Raw genomic sequence first — 15914 nt, 5'->3', positions numbered from 1 at the left:
AAACAGAGACGTAGCAGGCGTTAGAGTCCACATTCAACTGGAGGCATGCCACGCTAGGGCCGATATCGGGCATTTCATATGAAGAGATATCGAAAAGGTTTGTGCTGCCATATAGACATTCAATTAGGGTGAACCTTACTTCAAGGGGAAGTCAAAATCCTATCTTTATCGATCGGGTCGGGTTATCGTCGAGCTGAATCGACTCAAATTTACCGTTTATAATGAGCCTAACTTCATCCTTTTTCGTGTCTACGTCAAACATATTGTATTCCTCAGACCTTCTCTGCTCCTGTCGCTGACATGAAAATGTCTTTAAGGACGAGCACTCTATTTCGCTTTGTTTCTTCTAGGTAGACACTAATTACGGTCGGTCTTTATTCATTATCGTGATAGGCTATGCTCAGGTGGTCTGAAGATTCCACCACATTTAGCTTTGCCAAGAAGGATCTTCCTAGGATACATCTGAAGGCATTTATACACGAAATTATGAGGAAGTTGAGGACTACTTATCTCTCACGCACTCCCTCCCCAATTGCCAATGTCAGATTCGTCCTTCCACTATAGCGAGTTACCGAATCATTAAAGGCCAATAGATCTCCCTTGCGATACAAATTCGGATTTGTCTGATGAAGGCCTAACCATTCTAACTTATCAGCGTAGAGGACGTTGCAAGAACTTTCGTCATCCACCAAGAATCCTGTCAGGTTTAGATTAGCGATGGTAACCACTAGAATCAAAGGCAGATCGAAGTTCAAAATTCCTTTGATCTTTTCGTGATCTAGAAATCCTAACTCCAATCGATCTCTACTTCGTTCAACGTTAGTATCTTTCATTAGAAGGAAACATTATGATGAACGACAAATACTAAATGTACTTGCATCGTGGATCTCGTCGATCAGTGATAATTGACGGAAAATTGAACCAGAGGATAAAGCGGATCTCCTGTACATGACTGACGGAGTTACCACTTCTACTCCTTCAACTTCTGTTAAAAATCTGATTTTAGATCGAGAACAATTTGGTGTTAGAATTTCGCGGTACGAGAATTTTTTTAAATACAAATAAGAGAATGAATACTATAATACCCTTCTCAAACTCATTCAATTATTATCGGTCCATAACCGCAAACACTCATAGGATGTTGTTGAAAAAAATCCATTTAACAATTAAAATTAAAATTAAAATCCTTTATACAAAATTAAAACCCTAAAACAACAAAACAACAAAACAGCTTCTTCATTAAAAAAAAAAAACTCAACCAGTGCGGCTTAAACCCTGTCTCAGAAAGAAGTTAGCGTCTCCCTGAACTGGCATCCGGAAAACGCATGTCGAACTAGAAACACTGAACAGGTATCTCTTTTTCTTTCCCACGAGATTTTGCTTCCTCTGTCCAATACCTACCGCAACACCCCCCAATCATTGTAGTTTTTATTTATAAATGTCACACCATTCTGAAATCAACATATCGGATAGATATATGATTACGAGTTTTAATTATTTTCCCTGTTTCTTTTTGGCCAAAACAAAGTATCCACCACTAATCGGGAATTTTTACTTTTCAGAATGCATGGACCCAATTATAAAAAAGTACTTTTTTTTATAATTAAATTAAAAAAAATAAATTAAATTGAAAATAAAAACCTAGGTAAAGGTAAAAACACAAGTTGGATTGGGTTCAAAGTGCTAACATTGGTTTGGTTTTCTCACAGACATCTCTGTAACCCCGTTGCGAGCTTCCAATACAACCCAGAAAGATAACAATGGCGACAAAAGCTTTATCCTTCACCTTATCACTCAACGATCTCTTCTCTTCCAAGCCGCCACATACCGCTTCAAACCTCTCCGTTTTCTCTGTCAGATGTTCCGCCGGTAACCTTTTTCTTACCAGTTTTTTCGTAGTTAACGCATGAAAGATGTTATCTTTTTATTATATTTGGTGTTTTGTTTTTGATTTAATATATACTTTCATAAACAAACAAATGAATGCATGCATAGGTAATGGAGAGAGGCCTTGGAAGAATTCAGATGCTAGGCTTGTGCTTGAAGATGGTTCTATTTGGAAAGCTAAATCGTTTGGTGCTTCAGGGACACAAGTTGGTGAAGTTGTTTTCAATACATCATTGACAGGGTAAGCTCCAAATTATGAATCTTGTGACATTCTCTTGTTGTTTTATGGTTTGATTTCAACCTAATTGAGTTTTTTGTTTCTTTGTTATGTGTGTATGTGTTGTGTGTGTTCCGTTCCTCAGGTATCAAGAGATCTTAACTGATCCTAGTTATGCTGGACAGTTTGTTCTGATGACTAATCCGCAAATTGGGAATACCGGCGTAAATTTTGGTTTGTATCGATCTGCTATCTTCTGTCTTATTTTTAAGAAAAATTTACTTTTTAGATTCATTGAATAATCAATGTATCTGATCAATATAATAGACTAAATATTATATTTCTGACTTGAATCCTTGTGCTTGGAGTCTGTTTAAAAAAACCGTCTTTTGATTCATACTCGTTTCCTGTCAGATGATGAAGAGTCAGCGCAGTGCTTTCTTTCTGGTCTAGTAATTAGAAGTTTGAGTATCAGGTTCTTTTCTCATGCACTCGAAATATTTTCTGTTGATTGAGATTCACTTTTGTTTATACTCACTCTTTGTGTCTTCCTGTCGCTTTGCGATGGATATTTATTCAGTACCTCGAACTGGAGATGTGTGAAAGATCTTGGAGATTACCTGACAGAAAGGAATGTCATGGGAATTTGTAAGTGATTTATGTTAAGAGTTGTTATCAGAAGAATATTAGACACAGAATCTGATTTTTTTTCTTTTTCATTTGATGACGTTGATGGTAATTTGTATTGCAACAGATGATGTTGACACACGGGCAATCACACGCAGATTAAGGGAGGATGGAAGTCTTATTGGTGTTTTGAGCACCGACAATTCCAAAACAGATGAGGAATTAATTCACATGTCTAAATCATGGGACATTGTTGGTAAGGATGTGAATATTGAATGGGATTACTCGATTTTCTTAAAAAACTCGAATTACATGGCTTTTGATTCGTATATGTAGGTGTTGATCTAATAAGTGGAGTATCGTGCAAGTCTCCATATGAATGGATTGATAGAACAAAGGAAGGATGGGAATTTAGCACCGGCGAAGGGCCTAGAGACACTTTCCATGTAAGTTCTTACATTAGACTGTTGATCGTGACTCCCTTTTGTTGAATTTTGGGTAATTAAAATTACGTTTCGTACTAATGAATGAAAAATTTTAGGTAGTTGCTTACGATTTTGGAATCAAGCATAATATACTTAGGCGCCTTGCATCGTATGGCTGTAAAATCACTGTTGTGCCATCTACATGGCCAGCATCCGAAACTTTGAAGTTAAATCCAGATGGCGTGCTTTTCAGCAATGGCCCCGGAGATCCATCTGCCGTTCCTTATGCTGTTGAGACCGTGAAGAGTATTATTGGAAAGGTGCCTGTTTTCGGAATTTGCATGGGACATCAATTGCTAGGCCAGGCTTTAGGAGGTACAACCTACAAGATGAAGTTTGGTCACCATGGAGGAAATCATCCCGTTCGCAACCTCCGAACTGGCCGCGTTGAAATTAGTTCCCAGGTATGCAAACCAATGCGATTCCACATGATAATATCAATTACTTGAATTCGTTTGAGTCTATTTTGTCATGTCTTTGGATATATTGATTGATGCATAAAAATTGTCAGAACCACAACTACGCGGTCGATCCTGCCACACTTCCGGAAGGTGTAGAGGTTACTCATATCAATCTTAACGACAGTAGTTGTGCTGGTCTTGCTTTCCCCGCTCAAAAGCTCGTGTCTCTTCAGTACCACCCTGAAGCATCCCCTGGACCTCATGATTCCGACAACGGTGAGATACTTCAAACCTGCACTCTTTATTAAAAGAAATTTGCTGTGATCATCAATAGTTGTACCTTGTCTTAATCTCAAAAAAATTTACATTCGAGTCCAGGAAATGTGTTTTGTAGGAAATAATCATTGGATCCAATTTGGTTACTACACTAACTTGAATTTGGATTTGACCAATAATCGCTGTTGTGATTTTTTGATAATGCAGCTTTTGGGGAGTTCATAGAGCTGATAAAGCACGGAAAAAACAAAACACCGAGCAAAAGCGTGCATGAACTACAATCAGTGTAATAGCGAGCTGATATTCCCGGGCTAGAAGAATAAAGTATTTATAAATATGTGATAAAAGCTCAGGTTCGTTGTAATCTTGATGAATGATTTGTAGATGAATAAAGACTTCCTTGTTCGCAGTCAAGATTTTCTTGTGTCCATTTCGGAACAAGGGTTAGCAAGCAGTGATTTTCATATCCTTCATTGAAGGTTGATGTAACTCAATTTAGTACCAGAAACTGTGTTTCTTAGTTTGCTATTGTTATCTACAACTTGAGATGTTTAGATTGAAATTTCCTATCATTTATTATAATTGAGGTTGCTATTTAATATCTCTTGTTCAGTGTTGTATATGACTCATTTGTGTGTTGTAAACAACTTAAAACACACAAATGAGTCCTTATTCAAACAGCATGCAACCAAATCAACTCAACCTTTTCAATCTACAATAAACCAATAAGAATACATGCAAGATTGAATTTTCATTTTATAAATATTTTTATGCCTTAAATTTTATGTGGCTTTTATATTGGAAAATAAGTTGACTCTGTATCCTTTGATTTCTCATGTGACTCACTAAGGTAACAAAGAGGATTTTTTCAAGTTAAATAAATGAAATTTGAGTTTTAAAGATTGAGATATGCACAGGAGAGTATCCTGTCCAATTTGTTTAGTGTTTTAACTGCAAAAGTGTTCTATTATTTAACCACTTTCTCTCATAGACATATATATACATATATCAGGACCACATCTAGAATATACAACTTTCGACATCAGTACTTATTCATTAGACATTCAATGTAACGCCATGGATTGAGTTTAAAAACACAATTTGCAGAATTCTATATGGTATCGGTATTGGTTCATCTTAGGGCTACTTCTTGAATGTATCCTCGTTCCGACCACGGTTATGAGCATGCTAGTCGTTTTCCGGCAGTCGCATTCCTCCTCACACACCACTCTAGTTGCAAATTTTCACTGTCGATCACCACACCACATAGCCCCCCCTCTTCTACATACCGATGTGTTTTCATCATTTTGGTGATTTTTCAGCACCTTTCTTCCCTCATTTCCACATGGTCATGTCTAGGTTTGGATTTTCTCCTATTTTCACTTTCAAATTCCCTATGCATTCTTTGATTCGATATGAAAAATTGGTAAGTGGTACCAATGATGCATGTTGGGTGGAAGTTGTTGAACTTTGCTTTGAAGGATAAGGTCATGAGGATCCTTTGCTCAAAAGATAAAGGATGTTGGGCGAAAGTTGTTGAACTTTGCTTTGAAGGATAAGGTCACGAGGATCCTTTGCCAAAAAAATAAAGGAAATTGCAACCAAGGTTCAAGCCAATTGAAAAAATAAAGGAAATTGCAACCAAGGTTCAAGCCAATTGAAAACATGTTAAGGCCTCCATATGTAATTTTCCGTATTCAATCGATGTCAACCTTCATTATCAGTTATCTTCGTTTAAGACGTGTTATGACATTTCGGTAAATGTGATAGCACATATTCCAATGATGTTAATCATTTGTACAATATTGTTTCTAATATTATTTCTATGAATAAGATGACATGGATATCTAAAGTTATATGGTGAAATTTGATAGTTTAATAACTAATTTGGATGCATTTATGCCTTTTATTTACATTGTCGATAAACATGTTGAACAATGTGCAATTGTCCTCTCATATGACATTCTTTGCGAGTAACTACTGTGGATCTGTATGCTTGTGAACTGTAACTGATTTGTGATCATTGAGGTTTTTTAGATGATTCTGATGTTCGACGGAACCATATTGCTTGATCATGTTGGTTCCTTGTAATATCTTTCCAGCTGTCTCTGATGACGATGCTCGTCTTGAAGTTATCTCAAGCTTCATTAGGGAGAAAATGCAAGATTAAAATGAAGTGTTAAAGTCAAAGATAATATAACAAGGAACTTGAAGCTTCAAGGTTGTGAAAGAGAGGAGAAATGTGAGATACTCTCCAAGTTATCCCTTAAGGTACTATTGAAGTAAAAAAGCCAAGGTTACACACATTAAACGATGAGTATGGACTCTTCAAGATGAAACCTGAAAAGAATATTTATAACATTCAAAAGTATTTCACTCATATCTTGAGTCACATGAGAACGTTTGGAAAAACTTTTCAAAATGAGTTGAGTGTAAAATTCCTTAGATACCTAAATTGTAGTTGAAAATCAAAAGTTATAGTGATCTATGAATCTAGGACTTATATGATGAATTTATGTTATAAAATGTTCCAAGCCAAAATCTAATTAATGAAGCTGGAATATCTCAGTTGGTTAGAGTGTGTGGCTGTTAACCACAAGGTTTGAGGTTCAACCCTTCCTTTTAGCGTTTTTTTATTAATTTTTTCAACCTGCGCAGGCAAAGCCCACATAATTTCTAGTCATGCATGATAACCACTCCGACACTTCCACCATTTGTTATATGTTTTCACCAAACTCTACTCTATAACAAGGTGACAAGAAGAAAAGAAAAAGTCTTGCACTAAATTTCACAAACACTATAGATGTGAAAATAAAAGATGAAGATAACAAAAATAAAATTAATGAAGACATGGAACTCATGTTTCAAAAATTCATAAGGCACGAAAAACAATCTCCAAAGCTTCATAAGCAAAGTGAAGAAAGATCCTAACTTATTTCTACATGTCATCAATGCGAATAGAAAGGTCACGTGAGACTAATCTTCCCTAAAAATCATAACCAGAGAAAAAAATCAGAGTCAAAGAAGATTTAAGAAACCTTAGAGAGAAGCAAAGATAGCCTACATATTATGGGATAACAGTTATATGAAATTCTCATATAAGGGAGAAGTAAATATTTGTCTCATGGAAAACCATCAAAAAGATAAGGTAACCTCTTATTTTTCCAATCAAAACTTTCTTCATATTTGTAAGAAGCTAAATAAAGAAATATGTAAGTTGGAATAAATTGTCTCAAATTATATAGATATAATTTCCTTCCTTGAAATTAAGAATCAAAGTCTGGAGGAAGAAGTTGAAATTCTTTGGGAAAGACAAAATGTTTCAGCTCAACTATATTTCCCTTCTCACGAAGTATTAGTTGAATCTGACAATTGTAGACGATGTGATATTTTGAAAAATAAAAACATATTTTCAAAACACACTTGAAAGATTCGCTAAAAGAAGAGACAACATGATTCCCCTTCGTGAAAAAATTAAGGAGCATCGTAGAATAAGGTTGGCCTAGGTTATGAGCCTAAAAATAATGTTAAAAGTTTTAGCAATATATGACTTGAAAATAATATCTCTAAATGCAATACTCTTATGTATAACGGTTGTAATAAAAATGGTCGTGTCACTTAATTTTTCTTTGTTAAGAAAAGCCACATTCCGTTTCCACTATCGATCACCACATAGTCCTCTCTCCCATATTCCGATACATTTTTCATCATTTTTTTGTGATTTTTCAGCACCTTTCTTCCCTCATTTTCACATAGTCATGTTTAGGTTCAGATTTTCTGCTACTTTCGCTTTCAATTTCACTATGATTTTTTTGATTTATTATGAAAAATTGGTAAGTGGTTCCTTTGATGCATGTTGGGTTGAAGTTGTTGAACTTTGGTTTGAAGGACAAGGTGGTTTGAAGGATAAGGTCACGCGGATCCTTTGCTTAAACGATAAAGGACATTGCAACCAGAGATCAACCCAATTGAAAACATGTTAAGGCATCTCTATGTAATACTATGTATTCAATTAATGTCAACCTTCATTATCAGTTCTATTCGTTCAAGAGGTGTTATGTCATTTGGGTAAAGGTGAAGACACATATTCTAATAATATTAATCATTTATACAATATTGTCTCAAATCTTATTTCCATGAAAAAGATGACATGGATATGTAAAGCTATATGAGGAAACTTGATAGTTTAATAACTAATTTTGATGCATTTATGCCTTTTACTAACATTGTCGATAAGCATGTTGAACAATGTGCAATTGTCCTCTCATATGTCATTCTTTGCGAGTAGCTACTATGGATCTGTGTGCTTGTGAACTATAATTGTTTTGTGATCATGGAGGTTTTTTAGATGACTTTGATGTTCGATGGAACCATATTACTTGATCATGTTGGTTCCTTGTAATATCTTTCAAACTGTCTCTGATGAGGATGCTCGTCTTGAAGTTATCTCAAGCTTCATTAGGGAGAAAACTCAAGATTTCAATGAAGTGTTAAAGTCAAAGATAATATAGCAAGGAACTTGAATATTCAAGGTTATGAAAGAGAGGAAATGCGAAAGCTCATCTAGTCTGTCGTGCGCTTAACGCAGTGTCTAAGTGACCAAAGTATTGTGAAAGTGTTAGTGTCACTCATAATTTACTAAGGGAATTCTCACACACTCACAATATGTTCTTGAGGACCCTATTATTTTGTTTAAACAACCAATAAATATTTTATGCACATAACTAGTTGGTTAGAAGATTATATAATCCTTTACGAGTAAAGCTTACACTAGATAATCAATTAGAAATTAAGGTTAGTTGATTATCTCTTTTGTAATTGATTATTAGGACTTAAAATTGATTAATGACGACTGTAAGACCCTAATTTTGGCCATAAGATCCCTCATGGAATCATAACATTGCATTTGCATAGCCTCAAGGATCATAAGCATCTTGGTTCCTTTTGCCTTTGGGTGGGATCTCTTGTGAGTGGGTTGAGATCACCAAGCATGCTTGAATTGTATATTATTGCTTTTCTCATTTTCATTTACTAATCAAAAGCACAAAAATATGTGACTAACATCTTTTGTTTGTAGCTTGAGCAGTCACAAGGTCCAAAGCTTCTAGGAGATCCTTTGTGCAATGATATGGTCAAGAGAAGATGAAAGCAAGCATGGTAATGGTTCCCAAAGCTCTCATCCATCAAATATGTCTCCCAAGTATCTCAATTCATCATTTTGATCAAGGAAAATCAAGGGGGTTTGAGGTTTGTTTCCCAAGGAAACCCTAATTCATCTGTTCATCAACTGTGCCTTGCTCATGAAGCAACCTCAGCCCATGGTCAAAAACAATCAAGGGAAGTTATTTAATTCATCATTTCATGCATATTTGAACTTATTTTAGTGTCCTCAATCATCAATTAATCAAGATATGAGGTGTGGACTTGAGAAGTTGATCAGTCAATTCATTTGACTATTTTGAAACACACTGAGACCTAACTTTTTATGTGTTGGTTAAATGGAGATGACCCCAAGAGAAAAAATGTTCTTAAGGACAATATGAATAACTTTCATGTTCATTAAAAATTTATTTGAAGCTTGGAAGGCCATCATCCATTCCAAGACTTTATAGGTCATTTTGACTGAAACCCTAATTTTGGGTCAACTTCCCAAGAACATAACTCATTCATTTTTCATGATTTTGAGGTGAGACTTAATGAATTGGAAAGCTTAAGGTGTATAATTCAAATGTTATGTTGAGAAAAATTGCAAAATCTCAAATTAAATACATGTGATAATGCAAAACGTTATAGGTCACTTTGGACCAAATGCATTGAAATGTGAAAAAGTACAACTTCAAGTGCCCATAACTTCTTCATTAAAAATATAAATGATGCAAAAATTAAATCCAAATTTATTGTCTTGAAAATATCTACAACTTTCATGTTGAAGATTTTATCATTTGGAGCTTGCATCATTGAGACAGAAGGGCTTGAACATTGGCCAAATTTGGAAATTTCACATATGCATGTTTTGCACCCTACACTTCAAACTCAAATTTCATTAATTTCCAAGGCCCACATGAAGTTTTGATCAACATAGCATTTGTTCCTTATGCAACAAGATTTTCAACCATTACTCATAAGGTTGCATTTGGATTTTGGACATGGCATTTTCGAAAGCTTCAATGAAATAGTGCATTTTATGAAAATCATTCAAATTACCATGCATGATCCATTAACATTCAATTTGCACGTCCATTTCCTATTTGGTGATATATAACAATCAATTCCAATCAGAATTGGGCCCTCCATGCGCCTGTACAGGCCCATGCATGGAGGCCCTCTTCTCCCATGCACACGAGTTAGCTCATGCATTCAGCCATCTCCATCTATAAATACCATGCCATAGCTTCACAATTCTTCAACCTAATGGCGCCTAAACCTCTGCTGAATTGAATCCACACCCCTACCAAAGGAACAAATCTCATTTTTCTCTAAAAATTTCAGATCTGAATTTTGATTTCCTTGATTGAAATTTCAGATCTAAAGTTCCTAGACCTCTTCACCTTGATCCATTGGAGCTTCTGTTTGCAAAAGGAATCAAAGATCGTGACTCAATTCTTCATAATCCAAAGGTTTTGCTCAACTTCATTTTGCTTCAAAACACCTCATATATTGCTCAATTTGCCTTGATCTTGTGTTGTCCGAAGTCCTCTGTATAGAGGCATCATTATTGTGTTCTTAATTTTTGAAATCAAGCAAGTTCAGTTAAACACCACCAAAGTTCCATCTCCGATTTCTCTCTCAATAGGGATCTAGAGTGGAATTGAGTGACACAGGAGTGATGTACATCACTTCACCTTTCAAACGGTACCTGGATCGTGCGTTTTGGTGCACATTTGTTCTTCTGCAAATTTGAGCTCTCACCGGAGCTAGCCGGAGAAGACGGTGGCGCTAGCCACCGTCTGGTCTCCAGATCCAATCATGGCCGTCCCTTTTCATTTCCAGATTAGATCTAGGCAGTCCATTGTTATGAGTTTCTTTTATTATTTGTGTTTCTCATTGACTGAGGTTCATGAAGCGCACGCATGCCAATGCCATTGGATCCTCCACGTCATTTAATGAGATACAATCCAACACTTGTGGATTTTTCATATTATCCATTGCTGAATTTTATTTCCATTTCATTTTTTAATTCCATTTCATTTTCTAAAATTCATATCTCTTTCATTATTGGTCCAAAAATTATGGGATCAATTGCATTATTTCTCTTTTAATTTCTAGTTTCTAAAAATGATTTTTAATATTTTTTATTTTATCATTTTCTATTTTTTAATAAGTTTCTCTTTTCTGGTTATTTTTAATTCATTTTAAATAGTTTTTGATATCCAAAAAATACAAAAATATTTTCTCAACCTCTTTGAATGATGATAGATCTATGAAAAATATTCTCATCAATTTATTAATTGATTTGAGATTTATTTGAGATTTTAGTTCAATTAGGTTATTTTTATGCACTTTTAATTGATTTAAAATAGTTTCTGACTTTTAAAAATGTTGAAATTTTTTGTCAAACTTTGTTTGACCTTGTTGAACTTGGGATAATTCACTTGGACTTTTCAAAGTTGATTTGAAGTGAGTTTGAAGTTTGACCTTTCTTTAATATTTTAATTCAAGTTTTATTTTAAATATTAAAAATGCCAAAAATATTTTGTTTATTTCTTGACTTCTAATATTCATTTTGCTTCTGTTTTCTATTGTTTGACCTTGATCCCCTCTATCTTTGGTCAATGCTTGTTGATTATCTTATTCCATTTCATTTAATGCACTTTAATTCTTCATTTCTATTCTTTATCATCTTCTTCTTCTTCTTTTCTTTTTGATCAATGAGTTAAAGGTTGCTGGTTAGCATTGATTAGGGAGGTTTAATCTTCCTTGATTCAAATCTAATTCATCTTGATCAATTGATCAAATGAATAACTTTGCATTAAGGATAGATTGCTTTCTAAATCATGTAAAGGACCTAAACCAATACAAGATCATTTCTCATCTTCTTTTTGGCATGGCAAGTTGTTGGAGTTTGACTCACTAATCAATACCTCTAACTTGTGTTGTTGCCTACATTATTATTGACCAGCCTCAGATAGTTGTGACTTCTACATAAGTGCAATTACGATTGCTTAACATAGCGCTAAATTTGCCTTATGGCACACTAACTACTAACACTAACCATTAACATTTACTTTTTGCTCTTTACATTTATGCAATTTACTATTCTTGTACATATTATTCATTTGCTTTTTCCTTTGCTCATTTGAGCACATGTTTATGTTAATGCAATTTGCCTTTTGCTCACTTGAGTACATAATTGTGTATATACTATTGTGCTTGTGTTTTGTTTTGATTGTTGTGAACCAAATGCAAAGAAATGGACAAATGGACTTAGTTTCTAGGACTTTCCCTATGCAAATTGGAGTAAAAAGGACCTTAATGTTGAAGATGGATTAGAAGGACCAAACATCTAAACTCACTCTTGTCCATTCTTGATTTACTTCATAGAACTTTTGATGTGTGTGCTTTTGTGCTAGGGAATTCTATGAGAGCTCAAATTGAAGAACCATTGCCATGTTCATCCAAAGTGAAAGATACAAGATACATTGAGGATCTCCTAAGGAGCTTGTTTGATTGCGTTGATTGCTTGAGCTTACTATTATTTTGCTTGCATATTCCAAAGGATGGGAGCTACTTGGATCATCAATATGATCTCAAGAGAGGAACTCCATTTGTGGTCTTGTTTCTTATCCCTTATCTCTTGTATGATTAGGACTTTAGCCATTCTTCTTCTTCCCTCCACTCTAATCCAAGCCAAAACTCTTTGTGCAAACATTTAACACTTCTTTTCAAACATTAGAAACCTAAGCCTTATGTTTTTGATTTTCAAACTTTCTTTTCATAACACTTATTGTGAATTGAACTTCTAAATCAACTTTGACCATATTTTGTAAATACTTCTCATTGGTAAATACAACTCATTCAAATACTTTTGTGGTTCCAAAGGCCACTTTCTTAATCAAATTTTTCATAACCTTTAGCTATTAGGTTTGAGTTATCCTTGAGGTAGATGTAATGCTCACCTATATCCTTAGTGATTGACAATGAGTCTTCCATGCTTATTATAGGGTTAACCCCTCACTAGCATGTCAAAGCTATCCTCACATGGTGGATTTATGGTTTTAGGTTGAGTTTTCTCCAATGGATAACAAAAGACCTTAAGGCTTTTGGACCAATCAATTCACTAATTCATTTTGAGATTTTTACCCCGAACTACGAGGTTTTGATCCTAATCTTTTTTAAGATGGTACATAGGCAATGGGTTTATCCATCCAAACACAAAATGTAAATAACTTGTATATTCTCTTCTCATCTCTTCAATCATGTTTGCACAAACAATTTTTTCACAAAATACCAACCTTACAACAAGTATGAAAAGGGCTCCCTAGGAGTACCTAGGATGTTTTGGGTGCTTAACACCTTCCCATTGCATAACCAACCCCCTTACCCAGATCTCTAACATTTTTACTAGTTTTTGATTCGATAAAACTTATAGGTTTTTGTTCGCTTTCTAACCATTCCTATGGATAAATAGAAGTGCGGTGGCGACTCGATTTGTATGGTTTACCTTGGATTTAGTCAATATCTCTAATGGTAACGAATACCCCGCTACAGAAAAGTGGCGACTCCACTGGGGAGATTTGCCTAGTGGGTTTTGCCTACTTTTCATATTTGTTGTATTGTATTATATATTATTCTTTGTGACGTATTTTTGTGCAATTTGGGATTACTGTATTGTATGTAATGATTGAATTGCCTGAATATTAATTTCTTGTATGCTTGGTGATCTTTGTGAGATGAGTTCTATACCCGAACTCGAGTGCACTTAGGATAGGAGAATGGCATAGTCTTGTTGACTTGTATGGAGTTATTCCTTAGCAAGTTGGCTTGCAAGCCCATTCACTTGGTGGAGGTCATGTTGGGATCAATAATGTCACACAAGTAGTTGTGGTTAGACATTACTCTTTCCAATATAGACCTTAGAAGCCAATGACCTTAGTTTACCAAGCCCATCTTGGCCTATTCTTAGGATGTATTGCGAAAGTCGTTCAAGTGTAAGATTTGATACGATTGTTACGCAATGCTACACTCATAAGAGTCTCTCTTGAGAATATTTTTGGAATACGAGTAGTCGTTTCTCCGATAATATCCGAAAAATGGGATGATGACTATGGGCATGTTTGGCAGGTTTAAACCCTAGTACACTCCCTTTGGGTGGTTCTTAACCGAGACTCCATGCTCGTGACTTGCAACAAACCCTTGATTCATGGTTGATTCGTTCTTGTATCCTTAATATCAATGGAACTTGGGTGTTGATAAGGTGTAAACCATAATCCACCAAAATGGATGATTGATATTAAGGATGACATGATCCATCCCATGACCTTTGTTTGGTGTGCTTTGCTTGATCCTTGAGTGTGATTGTTGCATTCATGCACCCATTTGAATCGATATCATAAATAATAAGGAAATTTTCAAGGAACTTAAGAGGTCTATTTGCAAATTTTCAGACATGGAAAGACAAAGAAGGAATACGAAGAAGTACAGTTTCAGACAACCTGACTTGAAAGAGCTAAGGAATTTGACATCATATGTATTAGATCCCTTGGGTTTCAAGGCTCGTTTTGGGAAGCTTCTATCTATTTTGACTACTCAGGTGGACGAAAGATTGATGAGTGTATTGGTGTAGTTCTATGATCCCTTGTACCGTTGCTTCACGTTTCTGGATTTTCAGCTTTTGCCCACGCTTGAGGAGTATGCCTACCTTGTGGGTATACCTATTCTAGGCCAGTTGCCGTTCAGTGGCTTAGAGAGTATTCCTACTTCTCAAGAGATAACTGATATGTTGCATATAGATGAATCTCTAGTTGGTGCTCATATGACTACCAAAGGTGGAATTCAAGGTCTCCCTTCTGAGTTCCTCATCGCTCAAGCTACTATGTATGGGAAGGCCATGAGTGAGGACGCCTTTGAAGCCATATTTGTACTTCTCATCTATGGGCTGGTGTTGTTCCCCAACATCGACAAGTTTGTGGATGTGAACGCTATTAGGATTTTCTCTACTCTTAATCCCGTTCTGACTCTGTTGGGTGACACTTACTTTTCTTTGCATATGAGGAATGCAAAGGGTGGTGGTACTGTTGTGTGTTGTTTGCCTCTGTTGTACAAGTGGTTTATTTCGCACTTGCCTCAGACGACCGCCTTCAAGGAGAACAAAGGATGTCTACGGTGGTCCAAGAGACTCATGTCTCTCACCAATGATGATATCTCTTGGTACAACCGTGTATATGATGGTGTGCAGATTATCGACTCGTGTGGTGAATTCTCCAATATGCCTCTTCTTGGTACATGTGGTGGGATTAACTACAACCCTATTTTGGCACGTTGTCAGCTTGGGTTTCCCCTAAAGGATAAACCCAATAACATTCTGTTAGAAGGTGTGTTCTTTCAGGAGGGTAAAGATCCCCAAGGCTTGAAGGGCAGGATGGTCCGCGCTTGGCGCAAGATCCATAGGAAAGGAAAGAAGGAGCTAGGTCTGAAGAATTGTATCGCTTTGGAGCCTTATACTTCTTGAGTCAGGAGGAGAGCTTCCGAGTACCTCATGCCGTACGAGTATCCGAGACCTACACCTTTGGTAGTGGTTGGGCCTTTAACCCTCCCTGACCAAGGAGTAAGGGAGTCGAGAGACGAAGACCGTTCGTGTGCCTGGATCCGTGAAAGAGAGGAGTTGCTTCAGCAGATTAAGGAGAAGGACGCTTTGATAGAGTTCCTCGAGCACCAGGTTATTGATGATCCTGATGATGCATGGAATTCTCTACTTCCTCAGTCTTCCAAGTTTTGGAAGAGGAAGTACAATCGACTCGCCAAGGAGAAGGAAGACATGGAGGCAGCCTACGAGGAGGAGGTGAAGAGGCTTCGTGCATCTTA

The 15914-nt window shown here is 36.0% G+C and overlaps 1 protein-coding gene across 2 annotated transcripts; it reads left to right on the top strand.

Annotated features, from left to right (window-relative positions):
• Positions 1 to 1194: 1194 nt before the first annotated feature.
• LOC127079952 (carbamoyl-phosphate synthase small chain, chloroplastic) lies at positions 1195 to 4492 on the top strand. Of its 2 annotated transcripts, XM_051020300.1 has the most exons (11): positions 1195 to 1350; positions 1710 to 1869; positions 1996 to 2128; positions 2250 to 2338; positions 2519 to 2579; positions 2685 to 2752; positions 2859 to 2987; positions 3068 to 3177; positions 3273 to 3620; positions 3728 to 3893; positions 4101 to 4492. In XM_051020300.1, exons 2-11 carry the CDS (start codon positions 1761 to 1763, stop codon positions 4181 to 4183), a joined length of 1296 nt encoding a protein of 431 aa, XP_050876257.1. In that variant the 5' UTR covers positions 1195 to 1350; positions 1710 to 1760; the 3' UTR covers positions 4184 to 4492. The 2 variants fall into 2 exon arrangements, with proteins under 2 accessions (XP_050876257.1, XP_050876256.1); XM_051020299.1 differs by lacking the exon at positions 1195 to 1350 and having other exon boundaries at positions 1660 to 1869.
• The last annotated feature ends 11422 nt before the right edge of the window (positions 4493 to 15914 follow it).

This window comes from Lathyrus oleraceus, chromosome 5 (assembly GCF_024323335.1).
Source record: "Lathyrus oleraceus cultivar Zhongwan6 chromosome 5, CAAS_Psat_ZW6_1.0, whole genome shotgun sequence".
Lineage (NCBI taxonomy): Eukaryota > Viridiplantae > Streptophyta > Magnoliopsida > Fabales > Fabaceae > Lathyrus > Lathyrus oleraceus.
Note: the sequence above shows the minus strand (reverse complement) of the source record. Positions and strands in the feature narration are given on the sequence as shown.

Bases quoted from the DNA above. Each gene is read 5' to 3' on its own strand.
- LOC127079952 (XM_051020300.1), top strand. From the start codon at position 1,761: ATGGCGACAAAAGCTTTATCCTTCACCTTATCACTCAACGATCTCTTC. The intron at 2,753-2,858 runs GTAAGTGATTTA...GTATTGCAACAG, and splicing joins AAGGAATGTCATGGGAATTT to ATGATGTTGACACACGGGCA. The intron at 2,988-3,067 runs GTAAGGATGTGA...TCGTATATGTAG, and splicing joins TAAATCATGGGACATTGTTG to GTGTTGATCTAATAAGTGGA.